Raw genomic sequence first — 27,745 nt, 5'->3', positions numbered from 1 at the left:
CATCTACATCTTCGCCACGTTCCAGAATTCGCTGCAATGAGACGCAAGTCCCAGTCCAGTCAATCAAACTGACGTGCAACGATTTCGTTTGTCACCACTGTTGGCAGATGGTACGACTTGAGATCAAGGTTTTCAAATTGGTCTCTAGCGGTGACCAAAACTGCTCCACATGTCTGATGATATGATGACATATTCAGATGTGTCCCCCATACCACTTGGCGAGCGAGGCGTGTTTCTTTGAAAACTAGTCAAATGGCAAGAGTGACATTGAGAAGAAAGATCGCATGCGCATACATACGTGTAGATACGAGCAGCTTTAGGCCTAAGCAGCACAGCTAAACGCGAAAACTTGGATTGCGCTCCCGCTACCGATATTAAAAGAAAATCCAAATATGCAGAAGATTGATCTGTGTTCAACAGGTGACATTCAGTACAGGGGAGGGTCACAGATAGCTATTTTGGAAAGCATTTCCTTGTTTGCATCTTTCCTCGGCCATTTTTACGATCATGGTGAACAATGACGCATCTAAGAAACCTATGTGAACAGCTAGTTTGAGACCTATGTTAAAAGCCCCACAACTAGCGTTTAATTTTAATAGATAAGATGAGCTTTACTATAAGTTGACTCCAGCCCATCGCGTATTTTTAAAAACTGCATTTTCTGAGAACTCCACGCTGCAACCGTTCCCAATTTCTGTGATGCATAGCGCGACCCTGATCCCAATTTATCCTCATTTTTCAAGTCAAGTAAGCGAGGGTTCGTCGTTGATGTTTTGACAGACAAAATTTTTGGGAGTGCTGGATGAACTTAAAAGCAGAGACTGGCGAGCAGTATTTCCCTAGAGCTTGACGTCTATATAACCGAAAACCTGGAAAATCGTGCCGAAGTCTGTTGCCTTCATCGCATTAATTACAACTTGGGTTAAACGAAACTAAATTACCTTTCCCTAACACGACTGATTTCTTGACTAACTCCCTCCATGGGGAAATAAGCAGCCCATCCCCTTGGTTTTCATCTTACCAAGGCCAACGCAACTAGTCTCTGCTAAGTAATGCTTGACAGCAAAGTGATATTGAATTTATGGGCCAAGTCCTTCCATCGGGAAGTGCTTACTGATTTTCAAGGTATTCGAGAAATTCCCGATGATCGGCGGTCTACACGCCCCGCATGCATGTTATTTGTGCATAGAGCATTGCGTACCAGCCTTAAGATCGCAGATCGAGGTGAAGTTTGCGCGGGTCCAGTGCGCGACCGAAACCAACATGGCAATCCAGGTGACTGCAACATGGTCGGCGCGAACCAGCGAGTGGCAATACCCCATAGGCTGTTGTGCTATTGTCCACAGCCCAGTATTGATTTAACGGGTATTTTAGTTTCCGATGCTCATATGGGCGTGCTCAGGACGGGAAACTTCAGAGAAATCCAGCCGAGACACTGATTCGTAATTACTGCTGGAAAAAGCCCAACCGCTGCGGCAACATCTGCGGGTTTTGGCAGTTGTTGATGGCGTACGTATATACATTTGTCGCACAGATTTGGAAAGTCTTCTCGCATTTACACAATTTATTTGCACATGCTTACCAGTCGGACTCCAAAAGCGTTAAAGTGGGTTAACACCCATCAGGGACATTTTCTTTGCGAAAAAAATAAAAGACGAAAGGTTCTATGTCTGTTTGCAACGGGAGATAGGGCTTTTTCGCATCTACAACCAATCTAATTAATGTCTTTCTATGTTTGCATATGCACTGTGTCAAATTTCACCCAATCGGATATTTAATTTAACTTTTTAAGACATGTACAGGGTATTAAAGGGGGCACCTTTAATGTCACATGACTTATCCCTTGATGAAATCATCATCTAAAATATGCCAATTTTCAGCTACATACCTTCCATTTTGAGCTATCTGGGAAAGACTCATCCAAATACGACACGTATTTTAGGGCAAACAATGCTTTATATAATGCTTCTTTAACGTCACGTGAACCGTCATCGAACGACTTCATCGTCACAACAGCTCATTTAATAACGCTTTCCTGTCTAGTTACCTGCAAAGGTTCGAATCAGGGACACGTACTTCAGGAATTACAGGGCTTTAAAGAGTACACCTTTAATGACACGTAACTCATCTCATGATATTCGTCTAAATCGCTTAGTTCTAAGCACCGTTCTGCAGTTATACCCTCTCCTGGTTGGTTGCGATATCCATGAGGTCGTAAATGTTGAACAGCGCCCCCGTGGTTCTTCTCTTGTTTAGTCAGCGCTCAAAATCCTCTAGCCCGTTGGGACGCGGAGGGGAGAGGGGGTCGTCATTTCCTGAAAGCTTTGTTACGATCCGTTTGTCATCGCATGACCGTGTAACACTTTCACTGTTTGGATTTACCATTAGAAAAGTACACAGAGATGGTAATCTCGAGCCAGCAGTAGCTGCAGCGCATGGGGCCAACGATGACTGGCAGGTCGGCCGGCTAGTCGAGGAGGAGGGACAAATTGCCCGCTGGCCAATCACAGCTCGCGCACGATCTCACAACTTTCTATTGGGAGACGGGGGCTGCAAGTCCCGCTGTTGATTTTTTCCTCTACCTTTCATGGCGCACCAGGTAAGGCAGTACAGGTGAAGTTGCGTGAGGGTGACATATCGTCGCCAGTGACTTTCACTGAAGTGTCCGCCTGCTAGATCTGCATCTGTATGTCCTCGGTGAGGCACCTGCGGGGCGGAGAAGTCTCGGGTCTAAAACAGTCGGAAAATCGCTTCCGTGGTGCTCAGTGGGTGCAAACCAACATGCTACCAGGCTTCCAAATCGGGCGGACTTGCGCGGCAGGTTTCGGTATAAAGCAAACCGCGACGTGATCCTGAAGGAAGTCAACTTACCGATGATCCCGACTGCCACCAACGCCACACTACGGGTCGGAATTACTGGACAAGATCAATCAAATCAAAGTTACTCTGTCTTTTCCTGGCCATGCTCCCGCTGGATCAGAGCTGACACGACAGCCATGTGTTGTACAGTCGAGCGCGGATGTTCGTGCCGTTTGATCGAGCACTCACACTCCGGCTAGTACAAGCCCCAACGCGGTGTAACTTGTACCTACACCTTGCACACACATGGAGATTGCAAGCTGGCTAATAGGTGATAGCAGTAATAAGTGGACTTCCAAGCGAGCAAGCCTGCTGGGCCGAAGCTGATTGGCATCGGGGAAGCCGAAACACGGGATCGGCCGGACATCCTCGGTACACAACACTCGCACTGCGGCCTGCCTATATAAGATGTCTTTGCCACATGTCTAGCCCCACACCTGCACCGCTCTTTCTAACGACTTTGCCGCAAGTGTTGTGATGTTGAAACATTAAATGGAAATATCTCACACGTATCAGGTAGTGGTTGCACCTGTCTTCTTCTGGCAGGAGTTAACTTGGGAGATTACCGCGATAGCCTCACTGATTGCATAGCCAAGCAACTGAACGTCTTCCAGGCCGGCTCTGAGTCAGTGCCCTCATCAGCTAGCGAGAACTGTCTGGCCCGCTCCATCGGGCGGGCCTCTTGGAACATAACTGTGTTACCCTGGACTTGGTTGGGCACAACTGTGCCTTCAAAGTAAGTAAGAAAAAACTACAAAACAAGCACCAGTTTACCTATTGTTAGCTTGCCACTGCATTGCATTTCTAGTGATCGTGTAACAATTTGCCCGTGTAACAATTTGCCCGTTCTCTCCAGCCGCCTGCTGAATTACTTACCACTGTTACAGCCTGGCATGCATGGTTTTTACAAAGTGATTTCTGAAATTGCCGCTTCTACGGACTGTACTTGAAGTTTGAACTTTTACCCGCAGCAACTCTCATCACAGACAGCCTGAATAGAGTGTACTCTACTTAATCCAAAGATACTGTTCAGAAAAAAAAAACCGCTACAGGACATGATTTCCCGCAGATTTTTGAACGATACTCGATGGCGTGCATGTTTCGCCGTGTGCTCACAACGTGCATTACTTGCCCGTTGTGTGGCCTAAGTTTACTCATAATATTACGCCGTGATTTAACCTTAACACTTGTCCTTTGCACTCATAGTTCTGACGACTGCACTTATCCTGACACTGAGACTGATCTACAGAATTCCCTAGGTCAACTTGGCCAGCCCAGAACGACATGATCCATTGCAGTTAGATCACTTCCTTCTCAGCAGATGCGCCTCTTTTCATTACATTCATGCCAACCCTAAAGTCACTCTGAGTGTTCTTGACAGGTTAGAGAGGCCGCCATTACCTTCGGTATTAGCGGCCATCCGTATTTTATGCATTACAAAATCCGCAGCTTAATATTAAAAATATATCTGCGTGAAAAAAAATGACTCTCCGTGCTGTACGGCAGGGACCAAATTGTAAATAAATGGCCCAGACCTGATTGAACATAAGGTTATGCGCCGGTATGCGGAATCAATGTCAAGACTGACTTACGCATTGGGGAATACCAGTCGCAGCATACCCTAAATACCATTCAGTTGCTGCTGATTGTCAAAGAATTACCCAGCCTAAAATAAGCCCTGTTACCCTACCACGGCAAGTAGCAATTGAACGCGGGAGAGTACCCAGGCCGTATCGACTTACTTGTGCGTTTAATGACCATATACAGGTAGACCACAGGAGTTCCATATTTTGATTACTTGATACCTACTAATGCGATTGAAATTGCCTAGGTTTCGTCCCGGCAGCGCTGACGCGGAGCTGGAGAACGCGCGGACAGATCACGGTAAATCACTCGCTCTTCAAGGGAGCAGCTATCGCCACCACCTGCCTCTGAATCGACCAACTTTATTTCCTGGCCCGTAAGAATGCTAACAGGGCAAGCTTTTCAGTGTTCTCATCACTCTATTTGATACTAAGAATTAAGGGAATTTCATCGAAGGTTTCTTGTTTTTCCCCCTCACTCCTTCCCTGGGTCTCGGTCTTTTACCCAACAACAAGCTGCGGTTCTACTGTCGGCACACGGGTGGAAAAATTGCCGTAGCGGACTTTAATTGGTAACACAAGTCCCGCAGGTGATCCGTTGACATTTCATTTTCCCTTTCATTGCTCCCTCAATCAGCGGCCTGCCCGGGCCTCCGGTGTGACGGCAACCAAACGCTGTTAACGACAGGTTAGGGAAGTCTACAAGAATGCCTTGTGTACATTGCCGACCTGTCTCCTGGGAGAAACACTTATCCAACTCGGCGTGGTAAATAAAATGGGCCCGATAGTTGGCAGATTGTAAGCAGTCGATGCGCACAACACCCAAGTGGCCCGATTGCTGAAAGTTGCCGGTTTAAGGACAGATTGGCCGTAAGGCTATAAATACCAAAGGCACGTTTGTGACAGTAGCCAATCAAAGAGCTAAGTTGACTTCCAAGGTTCAAAGTAATGGATAAAATATGACTCTGGGAACCAGGCGATAAAACTAGCGATATTAAATCTTTTGCAAGAACCCGGGCTTTGATTTGCAGCCAGAGGGGCTACATTTCAGTCTCTTTACGGAGTAATTGAAAAGTGGTACATGTATATGAATCAAGTTGCCTCAAGTTCATTCGTACTGAAAGCGACATGTAATTTAAGTATGGTGTGTGATTGTTGTAATTGGGAGAAAGAAACCTACACACTCGAGATATGTTCTCGTAGCCAGATCATCGTTCTGCATTGATAAAAATATACAGCATCGAGTTAATAAAAAGTAAAGATCATCTTTTCGAGGATTAATTATAATATTATAATTACATAAAGCTACACCGGTAATATATAAGAATTCCAGGGAATCTCACTAAGATCAATGCATGTTTGAATGGGCCTTCGGATTTCTAACTGATTGGGCGTTAACAAAATCTAATGGCGAAACCGGATTGGCATGAAGGGGTAAACACTTAATAGCAAGATCCTATTGGTATGGGGATAGATAACCTCATCCCTTCCTTCATGTCGTGATCTTGTACGTTTACATTGTGTGTGACACCTTGTTACATTGTGACGACGGTTCCGGTAGTATCAGTCACTAATTGCAATAGCATTGCTACGGTCACTTATTGCAAGCTGAAAATGAAGGCGCAACAATTAGCCCAATGAAAGCCAAGTTGAAACGGAGGGTGGCACGTTTGGCAAAGGCCCATGCAGTGTCAGGCAGATGGTAATAATGTAGGCTACTCTGTTCTGCCTCAGGATAGGAAAAAACACTGAACGGTGAAGAAACAAGCACGAGGGGTGGTATGATAAACCTGCACCTCTCTCGTCAAAATGAGATCTTTTCTGATTATGCTCTTTAGAGTTTTTCCTATTTTTTGTAAATTTCCTTCCTGGGGTATAAGTCAGGGGACCCCCAAAGAATTGCCCCTACGACAAGAAGTCATTGCCCACTCGTGCAGTCTTACCCTCGTCTATAGACGACCCACATGGAAGACATTGATCCCCAAGAAAGACTATAATCGCTTAGCAAAACACACTGCGGAACCGTGACGTCACGAGTCAAACTCCAAACAAGATTCTCTCTGAAATCGAGGTTTCTTCTCGATGTTTACTCCGCTGGGTAGCACAGTAACATGTAGGAAGGACAGCAAATAAAGGCATAGCTTTACCATCCGTTTTATAGCGCCAGGGTTTATTACACAGCTCTCCGGATAAAGCAGTAGTCATTGCATAGGCACGGAACTATAAAACGAAGCTCCATGGTTGAGGCAATCTGTCGACACCTTCGATTTCCCTCGCACATATCCCTTGGTACAGTGTTAAGTAACCAATTACCTATTTATCAAGTGCATCAACAAGTAATCAAGCAGGCATTTTGGAACCCGCATTAGTCGTTAATTTGCCCACTCTGTGGAACGATTACTCCACAGAGGCGAGCAATGGAAAGGGCTTTAATCTACACTGAAATGCGAATGGAAGTCGTAAGAGAAAGAAGTTAATGTGGTGCTACTTGACAGCTTTACTATACTTGCCAATGATCTAACACAACAGAAGCTTTGACGACTGGTACTATAGTTCTAGTTACAGCCAACTTCTAAATTCAAATAGATCAACTTCAAGCCGATTTACACGGCATCCTTGTTTCAAACGATCCACAATGGAATGTTATAACGAAAAGATGAACAAAATGACAGTACAGTACCTTGTTTGACAAATTCCGTGGCAAAAATATCACACGATAGAAAGAGCAAAAAAGAACGCGCTTGGTTTCGTGCATTCAAACAAGCAGTGTCCAGGGAAATTATCATAGTTCATCACATGCCACGTGTACTCCGATGAGAAGAACCTTTGAAATAAGCAGGCTTGTACATTGCCAAATTTAGAAATTCAGTACATGCGCAGACTTCACTGCAGTTTAGACATTACGATTTGCCAGTCGAGCATAATACTTATGGTCTAGAAATCGACGAAATGAAGATAGAAGTCAGTCGAATGATTCATTACAGATTCACGTCTGAACCTTTTTGAAGGTTCTTGGAACTTGGAGGCAGATTGTGCCCCATATGGGGCCTACCAAACACCACATTTTGAGTAGGAAGACGCGCTTGCGGAAATCTTGAAGGACAAATTCGGTTCGCTTCAACACACCGATACGGCGGCATTCGTGTCAGGCTACCATGCATTTTGCCACCCGTCCCTGCCGGGTCATGTCACTCCCTATCACGGCCGGGTTGTTTGTTAAGCTGCGCTCGGTTGAAACATTTCGGTCTTGCTCCCCTCAAGCAACGGAAGCTGTAAGACGGCCCGTTTCTTCGAATATTCACGTGCTGGCTTGTCCCTTAATTTACCAGCGAATAAACACCGAAACCACGGCAGCATTGTGCGAGAAATCCATGACCGGGCTAATTAATTCATCCCGAATAGAAGTCTGGGCACTTACAAGAAGTGAAGTGCCGAATGACAAATTAAGTTACCGTTGCTGTGCAGCTCGAAATATCCTTCCCCGTATGTCAGAGCGGATAATTATATTGCTCCTTTGGCATTGTAAAGATGCAGATCATATATTCTGAACACCTTTAACTCACTGTCATTATAAATCAACGGCCACTATTGTACCTACCATAATACCGAAGGATCCACTGGCGGTGGGCTGACACGGCTGTTTAACCCGTGGTGACGAGTCCTCTGCTAAGATCGGAGCGCATGCGCTACACTGAGAACTCTTGTAAATTTGTAACATAACTTTTCTCAAACACCAGTAGCGGGACGCGGTCATTCAGTGAAATCAAAGAAAAACAGAAATGTCAGGAGGGTATCATCAATATTGAGTAGGCCTATAGGGTAGTAGCATAATCTTGGTTCCCATCATGCTAGGCTTGTCTTGGTTTACTTTTTGAACCCGAAAATGTCTTTATTTAGGTACATTTAGCTTAATGCGAGCAAATTGAAATTCGTGACATAGAAAACCTAACCATGGGCAGTGAAATGGAATTTGCCCCACGAAAGGACGCATAGCGATTTTTCGCCGAGCAGTTTCATTGTAATTGCTGTCACCTATGCAACATTCTCATTGTTAGGACGGTGATTCGCCGAATGAATGGTTTTGATATGACAGTCGAATCCTGAGTGACTCGATCCAAACGCATGCGAATATGGCATAGGAGCGACCGTTGCAGAGATCATGAATTCGATAAATGTCTCCATCATCATATCTGTGAGACTCTGTCGGGTCGAATTCAAATCAACCCCTTATTGTCGTCCCAGTTGATACTTGTCTTTTTACTAGACGTCGATGATCAACTCTCCTATTATGTGATCGAAATCGGAACGGACAAGGGGAAACCTACTACCCCTTTAAGCTCATCCTCACTTCGGGTGACTGACTTGTCGTTTACTTTCCTGCCTATATTTATACAGTATGGTTGACCCAGAAAATTGGTACCAGTGGAGGTATGTGGTGCCCCCTGGCCCCCCAATAGTGAACCATGCTGTCGGGGGAATCATACAGTCACATACGTTATTATAGTTTTGTCAAGATGCGTGGCAGAGGAGCGCGATGAACCTGCCATTGGCAGATCACATGGGAGATGTACCAACTTGTATTAGCCTGGCCACAAGTACACAGTGCTCTGTCCTTCCTTTATCAACACGACAAACAACAGCTGATAGTTATGCTGCATTGTTTTTCCACTGCTGAGTTCCAATCCAAAGGGACAGCTAGCTTGTAACATTGTCAACAATGATGAACGAAATACTTATACTGAAATGGTCTTTTTACACATACACCGGATACCAAAGAGTTGTGAGACTTCTCTGTAAATGAAATGTTTGTTCAGTGTCTTTGTGATACGATCCATGTGTCTCGTTTGTCGAAACCTGTTGTGTGTATACATTCATCTGCGTTTGTAAATTACATAAACCTTTCCTTCGTGCTAGAGAATTTATGCTTCAGCTACACGCCTCTGATTGGGACAAAACTATAGACTACTGTCCATCAAATAAAATACTGGCTGTTTGGGGAAAAGGGGCAGAAACCTCTCTCCTTCCTCCGCATGACCATTCCAACACTTTACACAGGTATAGCGAAGCTTGTCAGGTTACCGTTTTGGCACTGATCTGCGACGTCTCGGTTGTCTGGGTGGCTGCATGTTTAGGAGCCCGTCAGTTAAGATCAATTGCGGGTATAATTTATGGACGATTTCGACTGTTTTGCTAACCCATTTCAAACTCTGCCAGCACTGGTCGGTAGTTCAGCCCCCTTATCCCCGTCGGTGGCATGGCTGGCACCACAGACGCGATGAGGCGGAAGCGGGTCGACATCTGACAATAACATGTGACTTGGACGTTTGAATTCGACTTATCTGATTTGGTAATGCGAAAAGTCATAATTCACTCTTAGGGGTTTTGTTTTATTCTTCTAAATGTCCAGACTTTTATTAAACTCAAGCTTTCTCTTTTTCGGTAACATCTTCTAGAACAGATATTAAAAACAAGGATGTCAACTAATTATTGAATATCCACATAATAGAGAATTTGGATCGATGTGTATTACAAATGACAGGCACAACCTGAAACGACAGCTCATTTTGATCACACAAATCTTTTAAAAAACCACCTAATTCATCAATCAAACATCACATATTCTGATTTAGGCTTATTTTGATGTTGATTTTAGGATGGACAAATAAAAGTGAGTCTTTAATTTGCAAATTGATGACGGTTTGATTTATTGCCAAGATTTTCGCAGTTTCATTTTTGCATTTTTGTCATTTTGTTGATTTGTGTTCACTTATCCTTTTGTAACTCACTGCTCTCGATACCTCATGATTGACTTTATTTTGGTGGATTATTCGCTTTAATAGTCGGATTGGAAGTTGCTTATTTGTGATTGTGTGAAAATGTGCCTCTGTTTTGTGTTTTTTGTGTGAATACAATCCCCCGTGGCTTGTTATGATTATTAGTGGAGATTAAGGATAACTCCATGTGTCAGTTTTTGAAATCTAGGGGATGAGCTTTCAAGCAGGGCGCTGTTCACGCCTGGTTGCGTCACTGAACCGTCCCCACAAGGCCGCCAGGCATGCTTGCATTCCCTGTTCACGGTTGTGCTAGACAGCTAAAATACTGCTCAATTCTATTTTACTTTTTGTGAATGACTGTCATCTCGAGATCAAAAACCGATTAGGCCGCAGAGTCTCATTTTAGATTTCCAATTGTGAAAGTTGTTACAGAAAATGGGTTTTAAGTTTGTTACTCGCCCTGAAATTTAATGGGATGAACTGCAGTTAAGTGTCATTGCGCTGAATTCGTGCCCTTGTTTGAAGTTTAAGACGCTCATGGTTTCGACTCGGCGTACCCGTAAGAACTGTTTGATAGTACACGTAGTTTCTGTGAACGTTTTGTCCGAGATGGACTTTTTTTTGGAAAGAGCTGAGATGATGATCTGTGTGCATGATCGTGAAGCCATCATAGATCCATATCACCCGTGGCATTGTATTCTGTAGTATTTGCAAAGGATATTTTGTGAGAATGGCACCGATGGCCAACATCTTGCAGCAACCGTTGCTTTGCCAACAAATAGATCGTTCACACCATAGAGCAAGTAAACAGAGGAAGGAGCTGGAGCTCCTCTAAAACTTAGCAGCTGTCATTTGACCGCAACTGATCTTCACCTCTGGAGCTAACCCCTGAGATAACCAAAGAAATAGCTAGCCCTATTGACCAGCTGATATCACTCCAGACATAAATAATTGATCAGTTCGGAGAAAAGAAAGATACATACACATACACGTTTCATTATTTATCGAAAACAGTTAAGCTTTGGACCAAGTATTGGATTATAAGTTATAATCACGTACCCAGGGCATATCAGATCCCGCTGCCAACAAAAATGAAAGGGTACGTAGTTGTATACTCGTTGCATAATCAGTGAGACAGTGACTGTGGTCATGTTCTGGCTATACTAAAGTCGAGGGCCCTCTTCGCAATAGTCTCCATTCTCTGTGGCTGAATCCATCCATTCATAATAACATGCAAATGACTTACAGGGCAACCACAATGCACCTTACACCAGCAGCTCACGTAAATACCCCCACGATAATAATAAAAAAAAAAACCCGAGCCAGAGCCGTACTAATTGAGCCGGGGGATTGGCAGTTAGCGGACGGCTCATCTCGTGCTTACATCTGTGTGCAATTCAGCATGACATGGGTGTTAATTTCTCGTTCCGTTTTACAGATCCATTATGGTGGGTGTCCCCGTGATGAACAGACTGCTGATGCTGGTTGTGTGTTACCTGCTTCTGCTGAGTTGTACACATGGAGCGCAAGCTGCAGGAGGCAAAGACGAGGACTCCTCCCCGGACGCACCGGAGTGGGATACAAAACTCAGGAGCCGCGAGCAAGTCATCCGGGCCTTTGAGAAGAACCTACTAAACATGTTTGGATTGAAAGCGAAACCCAATCCCAGCAGGAAAATACACGTGCCGCAATACATGTTGGATCTTTACAATGCGCAGACCGACTCGCCCATCTCTAATCTGGACATAAATGTCCGGGGAAAAACAAACAGATACACCAATGTAGTGCGGAGTTTTCACCATCAAGGTAAGTCAAACATGGCTTCGCTCTGATTCCTACAACAATATTAGTCCATTAACGTGGACAGAGAAAGCATAGCAGCCGAGTGTGTCTAGCTTGATAGTTCACCCGGGTTATGTTGTTTTGTATCCGCAGCTTAAGACCCGTAAGGTAATTCCTTTTTACATGGAACACCACTGTTATGCGCAGTTAAAGCAGTAGGTGAGGCTATTATAACATTTACGCTCTTGCCTCAGGCTATGGTCGGTTTCTCACTGAGAACTCACTATTGACACACTCGGCTATTCAAGTTCATTGTTCGCCCTGCCGGTATAAAAACCACTAATCCCCCTGGCTTTCATAGTGTTGCAATGTACTGCGTCTTTCTTCTTTTCAGAACAGGGAGGCGATTACACTAGTTTGCTGGATGAATCTAGTCCAAATGGACACGCACACAGACTCACCTTCAACGTTTCTGCTATAGCAGACAACGAAGTGCTCACTGCGGCGGAATTGCGCTTATTTTGGAAGAACCACCATTCCGTCTCAAAGAGAGACCTCTCAGATAGGGACGAGGAAGATTCAGCCAGACATTCTGAGCGAAGTCACATGCACAGGGTCAATGTGTACCAAATCCTTAAACCCCTGCCGAAGAGTAAAGATGTCATTAAGCGACTCATTGACACCAAAGTGGTGGATATTCGTAACGCAAGCTGGCAGTCTTTTGACGTTCGACCGGCTTTAAAAGACTGGAGAAGATCGCACCGTGCCAACCACGGGATCGAGGTGGAAGTTCTCGACCACAGAGGTCGGCCAATTACCGCGCATAGGAACTTGAGAATTGCGCGTTCCGTCAGCGACAACGAAGAGCCTGAGGACGAGACGTGGTTCGAAGAACGGCCTCTTATCGTAACATACACAGACGATGGCAGGCGAAAGCGTGCGGCGACTTCCAAGCGCTCCAGCCGACAACGGAGCGGCAAGAGAAAAAGGAAGTTGAAGCCGAATTGCCGTCGCCACCCCTTGTACGTGGACTTCACTGACGTGGGCTGGAACAGTTGGATCGTAGCACCAGCAGGTTACCAGGCATTCTACTGCCAAGGTGAATGCCCGTTCCCGCTGGTGGATCACCTCAATGCTACAAACCATGCAATAGTGCAGACATTAGTGAACTCGGCTAGTCCCCAGCTAGCACCCAAGGCGTGCTGTGTACCCACAGATTTGAGTGCAATAAGCATGCTTTACCTGGATGACTCGGATTCAGTCATTCTCAGGAACTATCAGGACATGGTAGTTGAAGGCTGTGGTTGCCGATAAATAGAGTTTTTTTTATATTATAAACCTGAAGAAATCTCACATTTTTATTGTTTGATAAGCAGAAGGTGAGGTTTCCCCAGGTGTATAGTTTTAAGTGTATTATACTTGTCGATATGTTTAATATCTAACATGATGTATAAAGTTATTTATATTTCACAGTTCATATGCCTTATATTCTATTAAGTGCAGCTCGTTCGCAAGCCCCAGAGCTAAATACAAATATGTCGTGCATAAAGATAACTTTTATGGTACACAAAACAACATACTTGTAAATAACTCTAAAGCTGCATGCATCTTTGTTCAAGTAGTTTGTGGCATTTTGATGAACACGTGCTCTGAAGGTACATGCACAACGGATTCACTCGTTGTTCATGTTTAATGTTTTGGCTATGGATCCTACCTTGAATTCACAAGCTTTCTCAAATCGTGCCGTCTTGCCGGTGATCTAAAATGATGTTTTGCTAAAAAAATGTGAGAACGGTACGCCAGCATGCGTAGGATTGGTTGCTCAATGCCTGCAGTCAAGTGGAGGTTTCATATCTCTGTCATTTTTAATGAAGAAGTGATATGTATGACATGGGAAGCGGCGTGCGTGTCTCCCAACATCGACAGCGTGTGCTTATTATCTTAAGCAGTGCTATGCAAGGCATCAAATGTTGCTTACCTTCTGGTTATAATCTATCTCGACATTTTTTTTTGTGAAGTGGAAGGTACACCTATGCAAAAGAGTTTTTATGAATTTAATTGGGAAATAATGCAAACTTTTTACGATTGTCTTCCTCAATTTGTCCTCTTCCAAATGCACATTTGCTTGACGAAAACATGGTGCTTGAAAAGCCTGAGACTTGTTTACATGTTTGAGCACAAATGCATAGTTGATATTAACTACTGTTTCTTGTTTGTAGGATGAAATGAAATATGGTCCTCAAATGACACATATTTCAGCACGACCACTTCCGGGTTTTAATCAATACATTTATGTCAATGTCACACACTGGTTCCTTTTCTATTTTCAGATTTGCTTCATTTCAAGCAATAACATCCGTTTAACTATAGCATCATGAGACTTATAGGAAGTCTGTGCTTTTTTGTTGGAGTAACCTTTACCAGGAATTTATTTGGAATATTTATTAACAACACCCATTCTGTATATTTCTGTACATGTGCATGATGGGGAAGTAGGGTCATGTAACTTTGATGGTTATTTGGTGACAAACTTCTCATGTCAGCGTATACATGTGCACAGTACTTTGCTTGCGATCTTATGTCCAACTTGCTTAAAGTCGAACAGTCAAACTGGTAAAACAAGTACCTGATATAACTGTCTTTGGGAAAACCGCCCGATATTTCTAAAAAGGAATTTTAATGAACATCCTTCAGTCACAAGGCGGGTAAACCTGCGACTAAACAGGGTGTCCACAAAGTTTAGGAAGTAATGTTGTCAAAAGGAGAAATATGGCCTTAATTTGTACGCGAAAAAAACTTGTCGCACGCGTTAGAATTTGGTAAAAAACATAATCACTCTCTTCACGATCAATTTTGCTTGGTGGAGCACCGACAACTTTGTAGTGTCCACTGATTTTTTTCATTTGGATTCTTGGTATTTGCTGTTAATAAATTGTGTAGGTCATGTAACATTGAAATGTGCACGTGTTTCTCCATAAAGTGTATTCGATTTTATTTATTAGAAGAATGCGACGATGATGTTCCTCACGAATTGGTTTAGCATGTATCCTACTGTTATTTTATTGCATTTGAATACATTATTTTTTAATTTATATTATTTAATGTAAAGTTACGGCATAGATTTGGCCCGTATTTTAAAGAAAGGGCATGCTTTTTGTACATAGTCATCTGTGCTTTTTATGTACCATAAAAAAACTTGTATAAGCTGGTATAATGTTATCAATATATATTAGCATTTGTAACAAGTTATCCATATAGTGGAGAACAAAACATTGTCATGAAACATTATAAATCACATCTTTCTTCGTTAAGTTTTTTGGGGTTGGCATTAAATTAAATGTATTTTTCTAAACCGCCATAAGCAGGGAACAGTAATACTTTTAGGCCTAGGCCTAACATAAGTTTGGTATTGTTGAGTTATTGTAGAGAACTGTATTCAAACAACTGTCAGAGACTGAGAATAAACGAACAACACATAAAGAAATTCTGTTCATAGTAACTCATGGGTCGGCACTCTCTTGATTTGTCAATTTACTTTTGTCTACATTAACTCAGAATGGGGCAATCCGTTGGTTGGCGTGAAACTACATTCATAGTTTATCAAAGCGATGAAAGACTTACCTATAGCTTTGGCTGATGCTACAAAATTTCGAAAGTCACGTTTTACGTACCATGTGCCCAGATCCCTCCAATACATCACGCTGAGGTCAAATTTCAAATGGAAAAAAAAAGAACAGCACACGTGTACATACGACCAAATTTTCTTTGAAAGCAAAATCTGTAATCCTTGTCGAATATAGCGAACTAAAACAGCTGTGCATGCACCACATTTGGGAAGAGTGTTTTGTGCATAATTTTGCCTTCCGTACACGTGTAAAAAAGTTCACGATAAAATGCTGAACTGACCATGACCCATACAGATTGGGTGAGCTTAACGACCTCTTCGGCGTTGGAAATATTACTGGAATATTGTATGCCTATTTCCCAAAGTATCAAATCAAGTTACGCTGCAGTCCCTCTCAATTTTTGCTTGCATGGAATTTCCAAAATTTCCTTTGAGAAATTGGTTGAACTTTTCACAGGCCTTTAAATGTGTTGTCAAGTTTCTTTCATTTCAGTTGTTAACGAATTCGGTTAGGAATGATTTCTCCAGCCTTTTTCTTGTAACAAAAAGTCTTGTTTCGTCAAGTGATGTCACTCTTCATCAAATCGTTCCCAGACGTTGGACGAAATTTACCCAAACCATACACGGGAGATAATTTAAACCAACTGACCGTCGAAATAATATTTCCCTGCAGTGTATTCTATTAGTATTAGCGAGTTCCAAGTAATATGCAACCTATTCTCCACGTGGCATCAGATTTCAAGTAAAATACGAGGTAGGGTACATCGGGTGGGGCAACCAGGCCAGACCGTCGACTACAACTTACCTCCGTGATGCGACCACTTACTGAAGCTCCCTCTCCAATTATCCCTTTAAAATATGTGAATCGAGCATAACAAATACCTTGGCATATATACCTTTTGATGGGTGGGGAAGGGTCAATGACCCAGGTCACACCGGGAGTATATTTCCCCATGTAGTGCAAGGCTGCCGAAGCCCATGCCGCTTTGCCCTACTTGGCATGCGAAGAGAGATCCCCCGCGTGATTTATTCTCTTTCTCGGCAAAGGTTCCCCCGCTTGGAGTCCCTCTCAATTTCTTTCCCTCTCGTCTGTTGGAATCTTGAAAGAATGCCCCAGAATCGACTTTTAGATGGTGAGATCGACATCTCCATAGAAATTTGGTTGATGGCTTCGGTAGAAAAGGAGAAGTCCTCCAAATATTCTGTTAACCGCTGACGTGATGCCGCCTTCTCGTATAGGTAGGTGAGCAAAATAACATACAGTGTGTATTTAAATGCCTTTGCCACCTTAGAAACCTCTGGCTTGAAATCAATGCTGACTGAATGTGCATTGTATCTTACCTAATATCCTGAATGGACATGAGACGTGAACTATAACGAATCCGAAATTGAAACTGCATCGTGAAGCCTGTCCGCACCCACTTCAATCACACGCAGAGTGTCTCCACTTTTCTTTTCACGGACCACGTGGAAAAAGCATCAATGACCCGATCTACGGGACACCCCACCCCACCAACAAGACCCCAGGGGGCCAGCCAGAATTTGGCCCATCGCAACACTAACCCCGGACCTCTCCCGATCGCATGGGACCACAATAAGTCGTAAACCTGTTTACGATTTGTCACTGGTGTAGTCTATGATATTTTGATTGATTGGGGCAAAGTGATGCTAATTTGAATGGTAGTGCGCGGCACAGATTAGTTGGCCAACAACAAGCGGCACTTTGTTGTGCCTGCATGGGGAAACGGGTTTCACAGAGGGGTCCACAGCTATTGTTTGTTGCTCAGAACGAATAGGATCATGAGCACTTTTCTTGTGAAAAGACTGCAAAAGCTTGCTTTCTCCAATGTGACTGCAGATGAGTCACACGATATTAAGTCACACAGTGCTGGGCATGAATGGAAGAAAAATCCCAGTAACACCAATTCTGTTCCCTCAGGTCATAAATTGTTTTACCAAATATGTTGTAAACTTATCCAGTGAAGCGATGTACATGTACATGTATGTATACTGACCGTATCACTGTGGACGAACACACAGTAACTGTACTGCGTCATCTGGAATTTTTTGATTTATATTTCTTCATTTCACAACACAAAGAAGACGTAAATTGATGAAACATATCAATATTTCCGAAGTACGTGGACTTGATCAAAAATAAGGTTTGAAAACTGAACAAAAAATGTTTCATCTAAGGTTTGTTTTGCAAAATCACCAAACAGATTTCGACGCCTTTCCGAGTACAATTTGAAAAGCAACATGGAGTCACCCCGCATTACCACGCATAAAAGCCCTAGTTTCTCTTCGTTCATTATTTTAATAAATGCATACACTTGGCCAATCACCTGAAATACGCATACCACATTGTGTACCTGAACATCTGATAGTGTTTCTTGCGGCCTTTATCTGAAACTTTTATCTCTTAATTGAATACAATTGGTTTGGCTTCTTTATTAACTTTACTATACTTTAGCAACTGTGCATTAAGCAAGTGATGTTTGAATACGGATAAATAATAAATGCCAGCAGAAAGGCCGTGGTGGTTAGCAAGAATCTCTCGGACGCAACTTTACCCTCTGACTTGCACATTGAAGACTCGGAGGCGAAGGAATGTGTTTGAAATAAAGAGACCTTTTAATTTGTATCACTTTGGTGTCATCACCTGGAGGGTTTCCAATACAATAGCGCAGAGTAAAGCATTGTGGTAGCACCCGACACAGAGAGAGAGAGGGGGGGGGAGAGTGACGTATTCTGAACGAAATTCGTACGTTTACGGTCTTTTACTGTCCGCACATAGAATAATGAAAGCTTTTCACCCCATCATGCAAATTTTGTTTCCAAACCTTAATTTCAACAACACGGAGACATTCATGCGTGAAATGATTGAATTTCTGGTATATAGGCCTATGGCAGATACAACTTCATGATTTTTGTCTTTCAACATGCAGGGAAGCAAAATCCCTTTGTGTTGAGCAGGCAGTTAACTGTTGTGGTCTTTATCCATCACAAGCAACCATCGGTTTCCTCAACCAGCGAAGGTTTGCATTTAGCAATGACTAAAGGTTGTTGTGACTGCGTATTGAAAAAAAAGGGATCTAATGTCTGCCATGCATAGCAGGTAGACTCGGCATGGACTAATTGGTCCACTACAGGGCAGGCAAGGTAGAGGTGTACAGCGTGGCCCCTTACCGCCTACAAATACCTGTCACATTCCAAGCCAAATTTACTGTCACAACCAGGTCGCCGAATAACCCTTTCAGAGTGTGGAAAAGGGACATCTTACGTGTTCAGGGCTCTGGAGTTCAAATCCACTTTGCGCACTGTTATTCTCTTGCCACCAATATAACATTTGATATACATGTACATGTACAGTACATGTACTTGCCAACTACGTAGGTCGCTTACCCAGACCTCGTGTATGTCGACTTCGTTGTTTATGATCAAGTTGCTCTTTGCAATGTGTCGAATTCCCTTTTTAATATTGTGATAGCGTCCACTCGTAGGAACATCCACGACTTTAGTGAGTTGAGCGAAGTTTTGTTGTTTCAGGTAAAAGAACAAAGCATAGTTTGGAAGCTTTCTCCCAAAACATTCTGGACCATCTGGGTCCATGCTCCAATTAAATCGCAGGCGAAGCACAGGCTGTACAGTTGGGGCGATTCTTGCTCAGCTATTGGGCCGGTAATTACGGGGCTATTCAACCCAGGAAACCAGGAAAGCGAGACTTGGGCTCGGACCTTTGTCCATGTGGTTGCTGGCTCTGTAAATCGAACATTAAGCTCTTAATCTGACCAACACTAGTGCTGGTGTTCTTTGTTCGCTTGACAGGCCTGTTGCACGGGGCCAGCCTTAGTGGGTAAAAACAGACACCACCAAAGTGACTAACCTCTGCCAAATGGCACGAAGCTGACAAGAAAACTACGCGGGCGCTTTTGTGAGATTGACTTGGTTTATCCCCCGATTTTGATGCGGTATCTGTCCCCTGGGGGGCTGGAAGGATGATAGGCCAGGAATGCAACTCATGAGGGAAATAATTTGAATGCGAATGCATGTCATGCATCAGTCATTTTAAAATGTAATCTCCTATAATAAATGTAACAAATGTTACACTAGCTCAGAATGGCCAAGCTGGAGATGCTTACAACGCTGGCTCTTAATCTTAACGATGAATTTCTGAAGAAAGATCACCGCTGTTATTACATTGTTACCTGTATCAACGCACACATACCGACGGTTCTGTCTGAGTCCCCCTTCCCAGTGTGTGGTCTTTGCCGCCTCACTTCCACTGTACACGAAGTTGACTTACGTCCAAAAAATGCAAAAAAGGGCGGGATTTTAAGTTGAAGTTGTGCAGATGGCCCCAGCTTTTATTTTCTCAAGAGACTCTCACACACGGCTTACACGCCCACAGCCGCTGCTGTGTTGTTCTTTTCCAGCGTAGCTTTTCAAAAGACACCGCAAGGTTTTTTGTTCATTCCCGTGACATAAGAGAGATCTCCCCAGGACCATCCAAGGATTCCTGGCCTAATTGCCTCGCTAATTTAGAGGGTTTTATTTAGTATAATGTCGAGAGTAGGGAAAGAAATCCTCCAGCACAATCGCTCATGGATATGTACTTAACAGGAACCTTCTATAGGGCACAGTAATCGGAAAACAAAATGGCACAGACCTAACAAATTTAGCTGGATTTGATTTGTCACATCGACAAGGTCGGTCTTTAATGGTGAAGAAAATGCTGGTGATGGAACAGAACAAGGGACAAGAAGACAACTTAATATCTTCGGCAAAAGGGTGGTATTTCAGCCAGGGTATATTGCCAGTCCACTGTGCCCATAAGCAGATGCACCACTAGTGAGACTCAGTTTCATACACAACATGAATGTGTTTTGTGAGATAAGGATGCCCTAATACATGTTTTCGCGGCATATTTCAGCAGAAAACCGTTCATTTTAACACGAGGCCCACTGAGATTTGAACGCTCTTTCATATAAGTGTTTAAGCATCAGAAGAACCCATTGACGTTTGTTGTATGAGCATTTTCTTTCGATGAATGAGGTCATTGGAATTCGTCTAGAGCTTTAGAAAGAAGTTAATCAAGAATTAGATTAATCTGTAAAAAGTTCTTGCATTATGTTCGTGTACAGCATGCGCTTTCTGACTCGTAGTTTCCTATTATAAAAGTCGAAGCCAAACTGTTGTGTGCAGGAAAACGAAAATGAATGAGGTGATAGGGAGAAAGAAAACCTTTATGAACAGAATTGAAATATCCGCATGAATCTAAATGTGTGTTGACGAAAATCACGTTTTTGAAAATTGAAATGGGCCGGCAAAAACTATAAGTAGAGCAAAAAGCGGCCTGTCTTGGTATTGAAACAAATAATCTGCTCTAATTTAAACAAATGCTTGTGGTAGTCGAATGACACCTTGAGGGCTGAAAGGATGAATCAGATCTCGCGGCCGCCCATCGGGACCTTGCAAGGCACTATGTCGACACTTGCTGTGGATTTTTTTCAATGGTCAAAGAAGAACTTTGGACAGAATGCCCGAACAATGACGAATATCTATTGAGTCCTTAAACCTTTTCTGTTGACGTCGTGCAATTAATTCCTTGTTTCGTAAAAATAGCCCGATGAACAAGGTGCACTTCGGGCCTGATGATTCTTGAGAAGGGTTAATAGATTTCCGCCATGTTTCAAAGGGTAAAGCTCTCTTTTGTCTTCTCCAATGTCTGACCTGGCCGGGTGGGGTAGGGTGGCGCACCAGCGGTGCGGGGGGAGGGGGAGCCTTGACCCATGCCCGTCTAGTTAAGATACGCCCCGAGTCTGTCCTGCATTTTCGTCTCTTTCCTCTCAGTCTGTGATGAGTTCACTGTTAACCTGCCATTCGGTTCAGTTCATTACCAATCCCTCTTTTGGTCTTGTTTCGTGTTTAGCCCCGACACCCTCTTCCTAGGGGCTTTCTAGCTGTGATGGGCCCCAGGCCCTCTTCCTTTTCCACTTTCCTATGCGACCCAGATACGGCAACTGCCGTCTCTGCAATGTCTCTGTTGTCCACGTCGAATAAAAAAAACCCAAAGGCGATTTCCTTCTGGCATTGGTAATTCTCATATAAGTTGCCACAGAAATGCCTAATCCAAGACATCTGTAGGTGAAAAATACCTTGGCCAGCTAGATGAGATCTTGGTATATGCATGCCTTTGACCTGCGCACTTGACAAACTAATGTACACGTATAGTTGAATTGAAGGCAGTGGAGTGACGGAGGTCAATCCTGCACTTAAGTTCGCTTATGATCAAACTGCTGCATCTTAACATAGCTGCATGATCATAGCTTTAAGTAAGATCGGTTGGGCTGGCACGGAGGCGCATGACCCAACACCCATGTATTGCAGAAATGCACAGAGAAAATGGTTTGTCAATACGCAAAGTCAAGGAATTCAAACCATGAGTGAAGATCCTGGGGTTGGAGGTATATATCTTCCATTTTTGACTGGGGAATGGGCTTTTGAATCATCATTTTTTGTGGCGACATCAGGCAGATTGTGAAGAATTTTTCCGACTTTTTTCAAAACCAATCTTGGAACAGGAATGTCTGACCGGTACGAATGCATGGGTGTAGCAGCAGCGATCCACACCAATTGTCATGCTCTCTGCAAATGGTTTTTATATTCTTGTACAAGGCAGTGCTCCGTAATATGGGTTGGCCCTATACCTACTTCAACCACATGATTCCAGCGACTTGGTGTTTAAAAAAATCTCTTCGCGATTCACGAGAACAATCCTGGGTTTGCCGCAATCGCAGCAATACATGTACTTGGTAACTGCCGCTATGGAAGATGCGATTCAAGAAAGGTAGCGTGAGCTGTGGAGTCGGGAGGCCATAGTTGGCACCCGTGCCACCAAGGCCCCCTCAGCTGGCAGGTATACCGGTATCCTGTCTGGAGCAAGATAACACTAAACCTAACGGAGAGGAAATCAACTCATAGGCCGGTCTGTCTCACGTCAACTTCAATCAGTCTCTTCTGTCCCAGACTTAACACAATCGCAACAATTACACGCAAGGTGCGCAATTTTGTCGGTCAAATGATTTTTCAGCCCCGAGAGTGTTTTTTAATAGTTGTGTAGTGATGGTTGCACTAATTATCAATTCTCAGCTGAACAGTATGGCATTTATAAAAAAAAGAAAACATGAATGTGCATTTCTCGGCGGTATGCATCTTTGATATTTTGCTGAGATTCTTGTATCCGATACTGGCTTCAAAGTGTTTGAAAGAAGAGTAGAACCATGGACAAATTCTAATTCAGGCGTGTTCTGTTCTGTGAAAACGCCCTCGGTCAGATGGCTTGGCAGGACAGATGTTTGAAAAGATGACCCTGATATGACAAACATATCCTTAGGTGTAAACAATTAGAAAAAGTAGAAAAATCTAAAAACACATAAAAATGTGACGAATCCGTGGCATTCTCTGTGAAGCCGACACAGTCACGGGCCACTGAAAATCTCTCGATTTTAGCAAGGAAAAACCACCTTTAAGTTGACCGTGATCTACTGGAACATTTTCCTTGTACTATTCTAGTCTTGCCCGGCATCGTGCCCTCTTCTCGGTGATGTGTGAGGGGATATCACATAAACCTAAATACGCAATTAAACATGACGCCGCTTTCCTGTTTTGTTCAGGTTGAAAAGGGGCCTGCGGTTCAGGTATGCCAGTTGCAAGTTTGCCCTGGTTCAAGCACTCTGTTGAAGTCAACACTCTACAAACGGGCCGTATACCGGGTTCTGAAGCCATTGCACTTGGGGAACTTCAACTTCCAGATAGGCCGACGTGTTTGCTTTGTCAGGATTACAACAACGAGGCCTACACTGCATTGGTCTAAATTAACGGCGCTTGAAAGGATAAATCATGATTCGCGGCAAAAACACACCTTCCCATGTGTTGGCCAAGATATCAGTTGAACGGTGGTGGGGGTCGTGTTGGTTTGGGTGTGTGGGGGGGGGGGCGCTAAGGCCTAGGCAGTCGATGTCGTTAGGTTTTCAGTAATAAGAGCCAGGATTCTTGGATAATCAACCAAACAAAGTTTTCAAACAATATCGAATGAGCTTATACAGCAGGTTAAAATGAACGTACTGTTCACCAAGTGTATAGTGGTCATATTGTCAATGTAATGATAGTCCTAAAAGTGAATTATCACAGGTTCATTTGATCTCTTCGTCTGACTCCTTATACTTGTACATCTTGTATCTTGATGACTAAGGTCAGTATACTGTTAAGGGACGGCAATATACGAAAACTTCGTGCAAAATGAATGCCCCCGACAGGCTGCCGTACCAAGGAGAAATGGATGGACTGCATGGCTCTTCACCCGGATGGCCAAATGCGGAACCGTACTGATTACAAACAAGCCGATAATAAACGGACCTCCAGCGTGTATCATAACTATTAGCGGAAGCGCGCGTAGGGGGCCCGACCCGGCTTCTCCGCACGGTAGACCGCGCACAGCAAAACCAACTCTCCCGGTTGCCCCACTAATTGCTTAATTGAATCTGCGAATCTCTCATTTCCTTTCGTGCAGCTCAGTCGTAGAAAAAAAATAAGTCGACGGGCCTTGCCTCGGTGGTCAAGAACCTCTTTTATGAAATCCATATTTTTGTAATTAGTCTGAGGCAGTTTGCCGCAGTGGGAACCAAGCAAGCTATAAATAGAGCCCAGCTCCAGCAGGTCTTGGGTTGGGGCCGATCGGGGGCTAAGGGAGTGATAAATCGGAAATGAGTCGGTCAACGCTGCGTGAAGTTTAGCAATTCTCTGGAAGAATGGAAGTGGAGTTAGATCTCGTTTATTTCAGAAGGGATGCCATATATACTGGCCATGCTCGTAATTTCTGAACCACTGTTGTCTTTTCATAGTTAACGTGGTTGATTTAAAACGTTTATGCTTCATCAGTTTTCATCAGCTTTAAGGAAATGCATCTAACCTGCTTTTAATGGTATAAAGCCAAAATGGCATTTGAGTACCTAAGGTATGAAAACACTAACTGTGTCAGTTACGTCCAAGTCTTACACGCATTCCAATATCAGTTTATCTTTGACGACACGATCTCCATCAAGCGTGAAGTGCACCGCACAGCCCCTGTCACGTCAGGCGGGGTCCAACCGTCGCTGAGCATCCTGGGATGCGGTGTACTCGCACTCTTGGCTGCCTCATTAAAATCATTCACGCCAATTCGTTTACAGAGAAAGCATCCGATCTAGATCTGGGCGGCTTCAACTGTAAAGTTTGCCCATGTCCAGTCTTTCACCAAGCTGTCACTAGGGAATGGCTCTATGAATGGAAGCCGTTCCTTCGCAACATTGCTTATGGCAGCAGACATTGTAACAGATCATGCAGGTCAGAGACACAGTGTAAAGTGCAAGGCCGACGACGGCACGTCCAAACAGCACGTTTAACGCTAAGTTGGAATCTGTACTGGTCTCCACATCGTCGATCAAGTTCATGATCACGAACACTCCGAGTATAACGCCATAGTAGGAGTTCTGCAACTTCTGCGCTAACTTTTAGTGGGGGCGCTATTTGATCTACTCACATAAGCCGGATTGGGGAACCCCGTGGGGAAACTATTTTACACGATCATGAGACTCAGGTCTTTAATATATATATAAGGTTCATCCTACACGTCAAAAGCTCGGGGAGTTCTAGGTATTAAAGAAGATTTGGCCACTTACAAGTGCGCACGGTTCCAATGGATTCTAGTAAGCTTTTCCTTCTGTAACCCATCGTTCAACTTCTGATGGTTACTGATGGACCGAACAGTGGGCATGAAGTTTGGGGTGATAAATAGTCATTTACTCCAGATATTAATTAATTATTGGCCGAGTAAACAATTCTTCACACTCCATAAACGATAGTTTTATGCTGAATTGGGAAGAATCACAATCGCCGAAGCAGTGCCACTGCAATTCTCTGGGTACTATTCGATCTCTTGGTACAAGGCTGGCTCAGATCACAAGCAGTGGGAATTTTGCCTTCCTGCCCTCATGTAGGCGTATTTTCGAAAGGAGGGGGAAATGTCCTTCTTGCTCATCCAGTCGGCTTACTGTTAAACCTGGCTGCGTGGGTCTAATGGAGGGGAACTAAAATGATGCTTGAGTTAAAATCTTGCTTGAGTTATTTGCCAAAGAATACATGGCACTGTGGATTTAACCGTCAACAACCACTTTTGTGAAAGCTGAAAGCGCAAGTGCCCTGTTTGACGAAATGTGTGGGCTGCACTGTAATCCATCGGATAAACCTCATGCAGTCTGAACACTTAAGAATCGTTGTCGCATGTAGAGGGAGAATAAGTCTAAACCTTCATTCTCCTCAACCTCTTGTGGGAATATCTCCTTTAGTAAGGACGTGAGGCGTTTCTGGTCCTCCTTCATGGGATGAGGTTTAGCGTCAAATTAACCCAAAACTTTGAGCTTTCTCCCCTAACCCGAAGCCCTTTCTCACTAATAAACTAGAATCAACTCGGGAAATGCACTAAGAGTCTGTTTGTTTCACAGGGATGTTGACCTCGATCAGTGATCCTAACACTGGTTTGCACCATCTGTCAGGCGACTTTTGGTATCCGCAAACCAATGACAGATCACAGATCGTGATCCAGATCCGTGTTAAACAAGCGGCCCAAATTCTAGCCCTTTTGGCGTTTGAAACGTAAGACAGGCACATGAAAGGTTGTTGCAAAAGTGACAAGGTAAATCTGCCGGGGTTACTTTTAAATTAGCAAATTGTATCTTTCGAGGGATTGTAGTTTACTTCCAGAAATACGAGGTCATTATACTAACGCATCAGGAAATGGAATCGGCAAGGGAGCGTAGACCAGCAGGAGACCATAAACGGGTTAAACAACGCCAATCAGGCCAATACAAAGTTGTTCCTGGCTCGATAATAGTGATGGGAGAACGAACAATTACAATGATTGCCGAGCTTGAAGTGAGCAATGCGATTTCCGTTACTGGCCTTAGTTAGAACTACTTACTGGCAACCTTTGCATGGTCGATGTCATTCAGAATCGGAATGATCGGTTGGGAACGGGTCCGCCCAAGTGGAAAATCGTACAGAACTCCCGGCAGCGGAGAATGCGGTCCAGCCGTCAAAACACGGGTTCAGGATGTGCAATACGTCGTTGTAGGAGGTAAGCCGATCATGCGATTTGGCGGTGTTTAAGAAATCTCCCCACAAAAGCGGTTTCTGATTAAAGGAACATCGTTTGCTTATCCCCCTTTAACAAATGTCCACGCTGCTATAAAGCTTGGTTTCTCTCTAAATAAACATCCAAATACAGTGATGGCAATAAAGATTAGGCTATTCTTCGGGCACGAGGCGGACAAAACAGAATCGTCAGTTCAATCAGTCGATCAATCTGATGGGTAATGCTGGACATTTCCTTGTTTGTGATAAAAGTTTTCCTGACTTATTTTCAGTCCGACAGCATTATCATCGTTCAGTTCCATGGGTTGATATTTCAGCCATACAAAGGACCATACTCCCCTCACATCCAACATCCACAATGGATAGTGGCTGGGACTTTGTACATTTCATCAAATTGGCAATGCATTCGCCAACCAAAAAGTGCACACTTTTTTTTGCTCGCTTATTCAGGCTTGGGAAATCAGTTCTGGCAGTCTTGTCCTTTGCCCCGTGATGGTATGAAGTCAGTTTCGCTTGGAAGCCGGCTGACCAATCAGTTGCAATATCCGCGTTATAGGATAAAGGAATTGCAATTGATTGAGTGCATTCAATGCAATTTTCCATTTCTGTTGAATGCATTAAAACCAGCCACTGTGGCCTGTTGTGATGGAGGCATCTCCCATCGATCAATCAATAGCGATCGGTTGGTCTCGTCAATCAAATTCAACTGTTCCCCTAGATTCTGTCTTTGTTTTTAGCGTAGCTGATGCCATTGATTCAAATTAGTTACAGGAAAACACCAAACAACAAGTTTCACTTGGTTCAACATGGTGACTCTTCTTTCTAAAGGTCACCAGAAATAATTGGACTTTAAAACTAAAGTCTTCACAGTAAGATTTATTCCCACCGCAAGTTGCAAGATTTCTATGATGATTATTTTGGCGCCGTTTTGA

General features: G+C 43.6%; 1 protein-coding gene across 2 annotated transcripts; it reads left to right on the top strand.

Annotated features, from left to right (window-relative positions):
* Window positions 1-2,133: 2,133 nt before the first annotated feature.
* On the top strand, window positions 2,134-15,497 carry LOC110978423 (bone morphogenetic protein 2-like). Of its 2 annotated transcripts, XM_022233416.2 has the most exons (3): window positions 2,134-3,595; window positions 11,655-12,022; window positions 12,393-15,497. In XM_022233416.2, exons 2-3 carry the CDS (start codon window positions 11,662-11,664, stop codon window positions 13,310-13,312), a joined length of 1,281 nt encoding a protein of 426 aa, XP_022089108.2. In that variant the 5' UTR covers window positions 2,134-3,595; window positions 11,655-11,661; the 3' UTR covers window positions 13,313-15,497. The 2 variants fall into 2 exon arrangements, with proteins under 2 accessions (XP_022089108.2, XP_022089107.2); XM_022233415.2 differs by lacking the exon at window positions 2,134-3,595 and having other exon boundaries at window positions 11,543-12,022.
* The last annotated feature ends 12,248 nt before the right edge of the window (window positions 15,498-27,745 follow it).

The sequence above is a fragment of the Acanthaster planci genome, linkage group LG01, assembly GCF_054643075.1.
Source record: "Acanthaster planci isolate LZ-2023a linkage group LG01, COTS_SCS, whole genome shotgun sequence".
NCBI lineage: Eukaryota > Metazoa > Echinodermata > Asteroidea > Valvatida > Acanthasteridae > Acanthaster > Acanthaster planci.
This window is presented reverse-complemented; position numbering and strand designations above follow the sequence as displayed.

Bases quoted from the DNA above. Each gene is read 5' to 3' on its own strand.
- LOC110978423 (XM_022233416.2), top strand. From the start codon at position 11,662: ATGGTGGGTGTCCCCGTGATGAACAGACTGCTGATGCTGGTTGTGTGT. The intron at 12,023-12,392 runs GTAAGTCAAACA...TCTTCTTTTCAG, and splicing joins GCGGAGTTTTCACCATCAAG to AACAGGGAGGCGATTACACT.